Source organism: Marmota monax, unplaced genomic scaffold (assembly GCF_021218885.2).
Source record: "Marmota monax isolate L192 unplaced genomic scaffold, Marmota_monax_Labrador192_F-V1.1 WCK01_AAM20220418_F8-fsc00102, whole genome shotgun sequence".
NCBI lineage: Eukaryota > Metazoa > Chordata > Mammalia > Rodentia > Sciuridae > Marmota > Marmota monax.
Window position 1 is genome coordinate 6,517,595 of NW_026692494.1, and position 10,958 is coordinate 6,528,552.

At 66.2% G+C, this 10,958-nt stretch overlaps 1 protein-coding gene across 2 annotated transcripts; it reads right to left on the reverse strand.

Moving 5' to 3' along the window:
- Window positions 1-2,222: 2,222 nt before the first annotated feature.
- Window positions 2,223-10,878, reverse strand: Misp (mitotic spindle positioning). 2 transcript variants are annotated; one of them, XM_046444402.1, is made up of 5 exons: window positions 10,755-10,878; window positions 3,983-5,731; window positions 3,362-3,489; window positions 3,074-3,112; window positions 2,223-2,587 (listed from the first exon to the last, which is right to left on the reverse strand). In XM_046444402.1, exons 2-5 carry the CDS (start codon window positions 5,673-5,675, stop codon window positions 2,498-2,500), a joined length of 1,950 nt encoding a protein of 649 aa, XP_046300358.1. In that variant the 5' UTR covers window positions 5,676-5,731; window positions 10,755-10,878; the 3' UTR covers window positions 2,223-2,497. The 2 variants fall into 2 exon arrangements, with proteins under 2 accessions (XP_046300358.1, XP_046300357.1); XM_046444401.2 differs by lacking the exon at window positions 10,755-10,878 and adding an exon at window positions 9,347-10,744.
- Between the last annotated feature and the right edge of the window lie 80 nt (window positions 10,879-10,958).

A 10,958-nucleotide genomic window follows, 5' to 3' on the forward strand; every position in this document is an offset into this window, starting at 1 on the left:
CAGTGTGGCTCTGCCAGGCAGCAGCCCAGGGGAGGGGCTGGACTCTGCAGCAGGAGCAGTGGGAACCTGGAGGCCACCGGCCTCGGGGGCTGGCCTCCCTGGAAGGCCCCGCGTTGGGGTTAGTGTTTGGTGTTTTGCCGCCCCCTGGTGGCGGTGGGCGTTTACTGCTGGCTGCCTCAAGCCCGGACGCGGCGTGGAAGCCCCAGGATTCACTTAATCCTGAGTAACGAGCACCACACCAGGCGCCTGGTGACCCGCATAACATCCTCCGGGATGTCACTGCCGCTACCCCTACTTACAGGCGAGGAAACAGGCTGCGAGAAGGGAGGGCCTTCCGCAGTCCCTGGGGGGGGGGTGAGTGGCACCTGGTACTCAGGGAGCTACCCCACTGGGTGCTTGTCACCCAGAACTTAGCAGAGCAGCATCCCAGCCCTGGCTGGAAGCCCCTGAGGCCCCTGGGACTGCGGGTGGCCAGCTCCCTGGGTTCCATTGTCACCCCCAGGGTCTCCTGCTGAGTGGCTGGTCCCCTTGTCCTTGGAGAAAGATGCTCCTAGAGGCCTATGAAGGGCCACTCCCTTGAGCCTGAGGCCATGGCTGTCGGGACCGGTCTCCTCCTCGGTGGGCGTTCCTGGGCACCAAGGCCCTTCCCCGCTGAGGGGAGGCGACAGGCAGACAGAGACGGAGAGACGGGGGCTCCTGGCCGCGAGCCTAGGGAGCCCTCTGTGGCCCAGAGTTGTGCTGGCCTTGGCACGGTGGCCTCTGAGCACGCGGAAGCCGAGCCTGCCAGGGTGGTCAGCTCTCCAGCACCCACTGAGGTTCTTCTGGACCTTCACCCCCGGGTGCTGTGGGGCTGGGGAGACCTGCTGAGGCCAGGAAATCGGGCCACCAGGAGCTGGGACAGTGTCATGAATGAGATGACACCTGAACATGCTCCTTTCACCCAGTGACTGGCAGAGGATCCCAGCGGCTGCCCTGAAGAAGGGACCCCGCCTCAGCGCAGCCTGCTCCCGTGGTGTGGGCCTCGGGCCTCGTGCAGGGAGCACCCGGGCAACAACTGTCCCAGGGATCTTGAGCAGAGCTGGCAGAAGGTCGGTGGAGAAGGGGGTGCCAAGACCCTCTGTGAGGGTAGAAATGGCCCCAAACAGGCCCATGCTCTAGACTCTGAGGCCTGTGGACACGTCACCTCCTGTGGCAGACAGGCTCTGAGCTGCAGTGACCTGGTCATCTGGGGCCCAGGGTCCTCATGAGAGGAGGCAGGAGGGCCAGAGTCAGAGAGGGACGTGGAGACGCTCACTGCTGGCTCTGGAGCTGGAGGAGGGGGCACACAGCCCTGCTGGGCCTCAGGAGGGACCAGCCCTGCTGCCCCTGGACTTCCGCCTCCTGCCCTCCAGCCTGCCTTTAGCACGTGGGTTCTGGAGATTCCCGCAGCTGAAGGAGACCTGCCTCCTCAGGCAGAGGCACCGGGGGACAGCGGGGGAGACCATAGAGAAGCCTCGGAGACCCACCCTGGGATGCCAGGGCTGGAACTGCCTGGGGGGGGGGCAGAAAGCCCAGGTGGACAGAATGGCCCAGGTGCAAGGGCAGTAGCCAGCCTTAGTACAGAGCTCCCTGAGCGGGAGCCCAGCCTCCTCCCTCAGGCCTCCTCGGCTGGGGGTCCCTCGCTGTGGGGCGATTCCAGACCCACGTCTGCTGGTGGCTGTCCTTAAATACAGAGTTCTTAAAATAGCCATTGCCAGGCTTCCCAAGCGGGTCCCCGGGCTACCTGGCCGCTCCTAGCATCCCGGGGAGGGGGTTGCAAAACTGTGTCGGGGACACGTGCCTCACACGGGGCTAGGTCACCACTGCGGCACACAGACGAACCCGTCTGGGTCTTCATCCCCAGGAGCACAGAGGGAGAACTGAGGCCGAGCAGTCAGAGGATCCCAAGGGTGCACAGCGGCGGAGCATGATGGGACTGCGGCCAGCATCCATGGCCCTGGCCAGCAGGATCCCGCCATCTCTGGTGAGCCTAGAGTCCCCTGGAGCCTAATTAACGACCCTCCCATCGCCGCGACACCAGGAGGGCCAGGGATTCCGCAGTGCTCAACAAGCATTCAAGTGCTGGAGATGAGATGGTGGCCCCCCCCCCCCCCCGAAGCACCTGCCGCTCCAGGGGACGCGGGGTCCCAGTGCGGGCCTGGCAGGGCTCCCCTGGCACCAAGAAAGACCGCGCAGACACGAGGTTGGCTTTGTGCAGCAGGCGGCCAGCAGGCAGGCTGCTGGGCAGTGTATTTCTCGGTGGACGTCCCAGGCGGCTCCCGGGTGGGGGCAGCGCTCGGCGGCCCTGCAGGGCCAGAGGATCTCACGGGCGGTGGGGCGGGACCCCTGGCCTCCTCAGGGGGAGGCGGAGTGTCCCCAAGAAGGCCCAGGCAAGCACCTGGTCTCCTCGCCCCCAGGGCGTTGGGGCCCATCTTCTCTGAGGCAGAAGAATCAGAAGTAACACGTCCTGTCCCCAGGCTCAGTCCTCGCCCTCGATGGCATAGAGGCCAGCCTCCCATCGTTCGGCCATGGCGTTCTTGTGCCGGGTCACCCGAGTGGCTCCCAGGATCTGCACCAAAAAAGGCAGTCTCCTCAGGGTCCTAACCTCAGCAGGCACCTTCGCACTGCCAGGTCACAGACAAGGCCTAGAACAGGGGGACAGGACCCCCTCTTCTGTCTCAGGCCCCTACTCCGGGTAGCCTGACGGAGGAACCTGCCGACTCCTGCCGAGTTCCTCCCCAGGGAAAAAGTCTGGACTCAGCCCAAGGAGGACGGGATTGCCGTCTGAGATGGCTGCACTTCCACACTCACCCCTCAAGCAGTGCCCCTGCCTGGTGGTGCTAGAGGGACTGAGGCCAGGACGCCCAGAGAAACCCCAGGTCTGAGCCCAGCCCTCCACCTGGTGGGAGAGGTGAAGCCCTGCAGCACCCACCCCCCGCGGACACCACGCCCCCCTCCCCAAGCCGGCTGGGCCCCACCCTGGAGCGGAGGAGGCCGGAGGAGGAGGACCCGCGGGCGGATCCGCGGGATGGGTTGCCACTGTGCCTCGACTCACCTCTGAGTTGACCCGATCCGCGGGGTTGATGCCTGCATACTGCGGAGAGAGGCCAGTCAGCCCGGGTCCTTCCCCGCGCCCCTCCCAGGAGCCGGCCTGAAGGCCTCCCACACCCCTCCCTCGAACTCACCCCACCGCCCAGACCCAAGTTGTCACCCCACCGCCCCCTCACGCCACCCTCAGCGCAGCCTCCCAGTCCCCCAAGCTGGGGCTCCCCCGGGAGCAGGCATTGCTGGGAGGCGGGAGGATCACCCTCGCCCGCCTGGCCTGGGGTCAGGTCCCACTCACCCAGAGCTCCTTCTTTATCTGCCCAGCCGCTTCCTCTGCAGGGGCTTCTGCCTTCCACAGCAGGCCGGAGTGCAGGTGGATGGGGGTGAACACGGGTGACTCCGACACAGAGTAGCTGCCCACGATGCCTGGGGACGGGGAGCAGGAGAAAGAAGGGGCATCAGTGGGCAGACCCACCGTCGGACCTCAGCTCTTGGAGACATAGGGTCTCTGGCTGAGGGCCTGGAACAACCAACAGCTGACAGATGGACAGACAGCAGCAACCGATCATGACAGATGGACAAGAATAACCAGTCAGGCGATTCTGGGTGGACAGTTGGACTCAGCAATCAAGGCAAAGGGCATCCAGCGACAGGGATGTACCCTATTGACCAGGAAGAACCACCAAGATGATAGACACTTGCAAACCCCTATGCGCCTCATAACAAATCATCTAGATCCATCAGGTGGGAACCCTAAGGCAAACTTAACATTTCTCAAAAATCTGCCCTGAAGCTGCCAAGTGGGGGAAGCGGGAGAATGAAATATTTCCCCTCCCCGAGAGCCTTCAACTCTGCCTCCATTTTTGTTCCAAGGCCCTAGGTCCTGAGTGAAGCAGAGACTCCACAGTCCCCTTCTCACCTGATGCCCGCGAGGAGCTCCTGGAGTCTGGCTCAGGGTCCTCCTCTGGTGGCGGAGAGAAGACCTCTGGGAAGAGAGCACTCCTCCTCTCCTCTGCCACCTCACGCTCCCGGCGCAGGACACTCTCCACCTCCCTCTCCAGCAGATCCGATGAAAGGGACTTCTGCAACCTCCACACTGGGGCCCCAGCCGCCTCCCAGCCCCGGGCCTGGGGAGCCTCAGCCTGCTGAGGGACATCTGGGACCCTGAACCGCAGAGGACGCAGGCGGAAGTGATCCCACCGAACAAGGCCCTCGCTGGCCAGCAGGGGTCCCCGGAGGGGCGGGGCAGACTCCTGCTTGGTGCTCAGGGGCTTTCCAGAGGATTCTGGGAGCTGCCTCTGAGACCCCAGGGCCTTGGGAGAGGCCACAGCCCTGACCCCCTCTGCGGAGAGACCACTGGGCTTGCTGGGTGATCCGAAGGCCGAGACTTGCCGCTGGGGGCTCTGGGCGTCCAGGTAGGGCTGGTAGGCCTCGGGTGAGATGCGCTTCACTCTCCTCGAGGCTGGGGCTGGGTCAGCCGCCCGGGCGTCCCGAGTGGGACCAAGGATGGAGTCGGAGCTCATGCTTCTCCTGAGTCCAGGCTGGGGGTGCTCAGAGGCCCAGTCGGGCGTGGATGCCCGTGCCGCCTGCAGGCCCTCCCGCCGGTGGTCCTCCTCGCGCTGCGTCTCCTGAACCATGTCCCGCTGCACATACAGTGACGGACGCCCCCGGTCCCACCGAGGGGCCTCGGCCAGGCTCACCTTGGTCAGCACTGGCCTCGTGGGGATCTCCACCAGCTCCTGGTCGCCAGCTGCCCGACGCAGCCCCCTCTGCTCCCGCAGGTCAGCCTCGCGCTCCTGGGCGAGTCGGATCTCCCGCTCGATGGGCGTTTCCTTGGGGGCCTCTGGGGACTCCACCCGGGACCGGGAGCCAGGGTCCTGGACAGCTGGGATGCCGGACCCCAAAGGCAAACCACGGCCCTTCTTCTCCCTGAACAGCTCCCGCACCTGGGACTCCCTGGGGACCACACTCCCATGGGCCAGGGGAGGCTTGCCTGGGGCCTGGAGAGCTGGGCTGGCCCCTGGTGGGGCACATGGGGGGGCAGCCCTGGTGGGGGGCCTGGGGGGCGCCATCGTCGCGTGTGCCTGCTCCAGGTGGATGAACTGCCGTCTTGCTGCCAGGAAGTCTATCTGCTCCCTGTCAATCCTGTTCTCCTCCAGGGGGGTGGGCCGAAGGTGGCCCAGGGGCCTGGGGTCCCCGTGGTCAGAGGTGCCGCAGACTGTGGCCCCGGTGCCACCCTTCCTGACTGCCTGGCCCTGGATGACGGCCCAGCGCTCCTGCTCCAGGTCCTGCTGCTGCCTGGGGAGCACACTGCTGGCACCCAGGTGGTGACTCTGCATGTCCCCGTCCTTGTCATCCTCCAGGCAGACTGGTCTCAGGGACCACTGGCCAGGGAAGGCCTGCCCGCTGCGGGTCGCCCCGGTCTTCACCAGGTCCATCTGGGCCTTATGGTCAGGGGACCGGGCCTGTGGCCTGTCCTGGTTCCAGCCAGCCTCCTCGGGCCCCACGCCCACCAGCTCGATGGTGTAGCTGGTGTCTCCGTCCAGCGCTAGGCCAGTGATGCGTGCCGAGTGCGGGATGCTGAAGATGGGGTACCTGGTCACCCGGTCCATCTTCTGGGGTGTCCTGGCTTGACTTTCCTCCCGTGGAGTGGAGACCTCTGGACCCACTGAGGGAGAAAGGAATGTCAGCCCCCAGTCAGAGCCCCCAGGCCAGAGCCCCCCAGGTCAGATTTCCCCAGGTCACAGCCCCCCAGGTCAGAGCCCCCAGGCCAGAGCCCCCCAGGTCAGATTTTCCCAGGTCAGAGCCCCCCAGGTCAGAGCCCCCCAGGTCAGAGCCCCCAGGCCAGAGCCCCCCAGGTCAGAGCCCCCAGGTCACAGTTCCCCAGGTCAGAGCCCCAGGTCAGATTTCCCCAGGTCACAGCCCCCCAGGTCAGATTTCCCCAGGTCACAGCCCCCCAGGTCAGATTTCCCCAGGTCACAGCCCCCCAGGTCAGATTTCCCCAGGTCAGAGCCCCCCAGGTCAGAGCCCCCCAGGTCAGATTTCCCCAGGTCACAGCCGCCCCAGGTCAGAGCCCCCCAGGGCAAAGTCCAGCCAAGGCCTGTTAGTGGTGGAGGCACAGGCAAGTGGCCCAGCAGAGGCAGCAGAGTGTCCCACCCTCTGACTCAGCCCAGCCAGTCTCAGTGTCCCACTGCTGGTGTCTGACTGGCTCAGGGGAGCTGAGTGCTCATCAGGGACAATGCCATGAAGTCTGGGGACCGGCCATTCAGGTGGGAGAGCGGACCCTCTTCCCCTCAGCCTCCTTGACTGGCTTGAGAGTGACTCCAACAGGGAATTCCTGGGTCCAGCCATGCCCCAATCTCTGCACATCCCCCACTGACCCCACAGCTGCCACAGTATTTGACGTCCCCTGCACCCTCATCCCTCGAGGGCCCACACACAGCCCCCAGCGCCCACCTGCCCCTCTGCTCATTCTGTGGCCTTGGGGTCTCTCTTTGCTCCACCCTGAGCCACACCCCGGCCCTTTTCATTTCACTTTGAGACAGGATCTTGCTAAACTACCCAGACTGGCCTTGGACTTGGGACCCTCCTGCCCCGCCTCCCCAGATGCAGTGTCTTCAGCAGCATTCACACGTGGCCCCAGCTGGCCTGTCCTCGCTGAGGGAGGTCCAGGGGGACCCTGAGGCCCTGAGAGGGACGCAGCTCCGGGATGCAGGCTCCCACACGCCCATCCCCTGCGTCACCAGCAGGGCCCCCGTCTTGGTGCCATGAAGCCAGGATGGGCTGGGGACACTGTGGACCCTGTGTCTGGGTGGAGCCACACAGCCTCTGGTTGACACCCTCACCCAGTGTCCTCAAGGTCATGGCTCTGTCCTCACTGTGTGTCTCCTGGCACCCAGGGTCACCATCTGGCCTCAGTGCGAACCCCAGCCTCGGCCCACAGCCCTCTCTGCCCCAGGGCCCTGGTTTCTTTCCTCTGCACCTTCCTTTGCGGTGGCCCCCAGGATGCTTCCCTGAGGGCCCAAAATGTCCCTCCCTGGGAGCCATCATCTGAGTGGCCCCTGCAAGCCAGGCTGTCTTCATGGTGGAGCAGAGGAGGCCTCACCAGGGGTGTGCTGCGCCTGTGTCCCAGGCCCCATGGCCTGCAGCACCAGGTCCCCAGGGCCGCTGCTGCCGTGGTGAGTGGCTCCCGGGACCCCGCAGACCCAGCCTGGATGGCCTCTGTGCCCCCAGCAAGGCTGCCTCCTGGGCTGAAGGGGCATGGTCCCCTGAGGCCTTGTGCTGTCCCACCACAGTCCCCAGGCCCCCGACCCCTGGGCCGGGTGACACGGCTCCTGTCCCTGCCCTGGGCAGGGCTACGCTTGCTGCAGGAGTGTAGGCCAATGAGTGGCAGCTGTTTACGTGGCAAGATTTATAACCCACCTGGGACATCAGCTCTGGGGACAGGGAGCCACCCCCCACGCTGAGTGTGGCTTCCCCTCTGGTGGGGCAGGGTTGGGGTGCTGGCCTCCTGACTCACTGAGGCCAGGGGGTGGGGTCCAGGGTCTGGGGTTCAAGGCTGCTGGGCCCACCCAGCTGTGGCCCCGGTGGCTGCTGTGACCCCTGCCTCAGTGCCACCCCTGGACGCCCCTGGAGGGCTGCTGGGCAGGTGCTCACATTCCAGCAATCCCCCTGCTCGAACCCTTGGCCTGTCCTGCAGAGCCCAAGCCTGGGGAGGGAGAGCTTGGGGGGGGGTCCTGGGGAGGGGGAGCCTGGGGAGGGGGAGCCTGGGGAGGAGGAGCCTGGGGAGGGTCCTGGGGAGGGGGAGCCTGGGGAGGGGGTCCTGGGGAGGGAGAGCCTGGGGGGGGAAGCCTGGGGGGTCCTGGGGAGGGAGAGCCTGGAGGATTCCTGGGGAGGGGGCCTGGGAGGGAGAGCCTGGGGAGAGGCAACCTGGGGAGGGAGAGCCTGGGGGGGAAGCCTGGGGGGGAAGCCTGGGGGGTCCTGGGGAGGGAGAGCCTGGGGGGTTCCTGGGGAGGGGGGCCTGGGGAGGGAGAGCCTGGGGAGGGGCAACCTGGGGAGGGAGAGCCTGGGGGGGAAGCCTGGGGGGTCCTGGGGAGGGAGAGCCTGGGGGGTTCCTGGGGAGGGAGAGCCTGGGGGGGTCCTGGGGAGGGAGAGCCTGGGGAGGGCTTGGGAGGGGTCCTGGGGAGGGAGAGCCTGGGGGGGGGTTCCTGGGGAGGGAGAGCCTGGGGGGGTCCTGGGGAGGGAGAACCTGGGGGAGGGCTTGGGGAGGGGGTCCTGGGGAGGGAGAGCCTGGGGGGGTCCTGGGGAGGGAGAGCCTGGGGGAGGGCTTGGGGAGGGGGGGCCTAGGGAAGGGGGGGAGCCTGGGGAGGGGCCGGGGGAGCCCAGAGAGGAGTGGCCTCAGCCCCCAGCCCCCGTGTCCTCAGTCTTGTTTGTTCCTCACAGAGCCCTTGGAAGGGGAGACATGGTGTCTTGGTTTCCACCGGAGGGGACGGGGACAGAAGCCCAGAGAGGGGAAGCCGCTGCCCCAAAGTCGGACCCCAGCGACAGGGTCCAGGGCTCAGAGCCCGGGCGGCTCCCCACGCTGCCCTGCCGACAAGCCTCCTGCGGGAAGCACAGGTCCCTGCTCCAGCCCTGCCCGCTCTCTGCTGCCAGCTGAACCCGCTTTATGGCCCCGGGCTGCACCTGCTCCTCCACAGCAGCTGCCCTCCTGCCCAGGGCAAAGGCTCCCCAGGAGCCCACAGGTCACCTGAAGGGAGGGCCCCTGGAATTCCTGTCCCCTCCCTTAGGGGCTAGTGTCATCAGGGGCTCCTGGCCCGGCCCTCCCCAGCCCGAGGAATTCCAGCCAAGCCCCACCCACCCGTCCCTTGACCTGGGCCAGGCCCTGCCAGATGGAATAGCCCAGGAACTCAGGCCAAGCCTGCTCCCACCTGGGCCCAGCCGGCCCCTCCCTGTATCCTCATCTGGACCTGGACGCAGGAGGGTCCAGAATGCCCAGGGCCAGTGGGGGCTTGAGGGTTTCTGGCCAGGGCTTGTCTGTTGGCCAGCTTCCTCCCTGTCACGGGTTCAGATCCTGGGATTCTGGGATCCCAAAGCCCCATCGGAATCAGGGCACAGACTTCAGGCCTCAGAGTGGGCCCCGGGCGGTCTGCAGGAGGGGAGGCCCCAGCCAGCCCCACACCGGCTGGGCCAGGGTGCTCACAGGGAAGCTGACTACAGTGGACACATGCCCCCTCAATCAGAACCCTCCCCGCCAGGCCCGCCCCAGGCAGGGCCCCAGCCTCACCTGTCAGCCCAGCCACTTTCCAGCCCAAGCTGGGGCCGTCCACTCAGAGCAGGAGGCCTCAGCTCGGCCCTCTGCCAGGTTGCCAGGCACAGAGGCCCCACCTAGGGAAGCAGGTGCACCCCTCCCAGCCCCGCCTGGGCCCGGGAAGCAAAGTCCAGAGGAGGAGGGAGAAAGACGACACCCGGGCTGGGCTGAGGGCGGGCATCGTGCCCACTGCAACTGCCCCTTTGGCCAGGGGCCTCCAGCCACTGAGCTGCTGCTGCCCAGGTCCCCTGCCCACCGCACTCTGCTGAGGGCCATCCCTGTGCCTGGGGCATGCAGCTGCGCTGGCCCCTCTGCCAGCTCCAGCTGTGGGTGGAGAGTGAGAGACTCACCCAGCCCCTGTCCTGGGGCCACGCCCCAGATGGGACCTTGGCTCTCCTCTCCTCCAGGAAGTGGGCAAGGCACACTGCTACTCTCCCAGGACTGCTGGGACAGACCCTGTGGTCCTGTCCACACAAAGCACGGGACGAGGGCTTGAGGCCCCTCTGCCAACAGGGCACATTGAGGCCGGATGCTCCGTCGGAGCCAGAGAACCCACGGGGCCTCAGGTAGCCCGGATCACAGGGGTAGGCTGACCTCTTCGCCCAGCGCTGTCTACGGGCTGGGGCACAGTGCAGAGGGCTCGGGCTTCAGGACTGTAGGCTGGGGCTCTGTCCTGAGCAGCCCTAAGGCTGGCCATGGCCCCCCTGAATCTCATCTCTCATCTCATCATCTCTCCTTCCAGTACCCCTGGCTCTACATCTTGGGGGACTTAAAGTAGATGTGCTGGAGGGCCCAGCACAGCCCAGGTGGCTGCCCGGAGGTCCAACCAGGGTGCAGGCCTCGCCTGGCCCCCCAGCTCACACAGGGCCTTTCCTCCCTGTTGGGCAGATTAGGACCTAGAGGCCCAGAGTGTCCCTCCTGTCCAAGGGCGAGCGGATCTGAACCCGGCACCCCATCTTAGGTATTCCTCTCCATAGCACACGCCCGGGGAAACTGAGGCCTCAGGGGGTAAAGACTGGACACTCAGGGTGCTGGGCACAGTGGACAGCAGACTCCCCGCCTCCTGCTTGCAGATCAGGCATGGCCTCTCCCTGGGATTCTAAAGCCCTGTTACAGGTGGGGAAACAAAGGCCCAGAAACTTCTCGAAACTCATGGTGAGATGCACCGGGGTCAGCATGGGAACCTGACTGGCATGAAGACCCCTGTAGCACCCCCTGCTGCTGCTGTGTCCCCAGGGACCAGGGTGTCTGTGGGGACCCCCATCTCTGAGGGCCACGAGTCCAGCCAGGGGACAGGGCAGGGTGGATGTGGGACTCAAGGGCCCCCCTGGAAACAGGAACAAGTCTGGCCACCCAGGAGCCGCCCCTGACCTCCAGGTCTTACCTGCCCAGGTGCTGCAGACAGGTGTGCAGAGGCTGGGACCACCACCTCCCACCAAGATGGCCAGGGAAGCCCGGGGTGAGCGGGACAGCGAGGGCAGCAGCTCACCCTGGCCCTGTGCAGCTCCTTTTATGGCTCCCGCCGGGCAGGGCCCCACCCTGGGCTGGCCGCACCCTCGCGCCCGCGAAACCCAAGAACTCCAGGAAC

Excerpts from the sequence above, each read along its gene's own strand:
- Misp (XM_046444402.1), bottom strand. The coding sequence starts at position 5,675 with ATGGACCGGGTGACCAGGTACCCCATCTTCAGCATCCCGCACTCGGCA. Across the intron at positions 3,490-3,982 it reads GAGCTCCTCGCGGGCATCAG|GCATCGTGGGCAGCTACTCT; the intron begins GTGAGAAGGGGA and ends CCCCGTCCCCAG. Across the intron at positions 2,588-3,073 it reads CGGATCGGGTCAACTCAGAG|ATCCTGGGAGCCACTCGGGT; the intron begins GTGAGTCGAGGC and ends TTTTTGGTGCAG.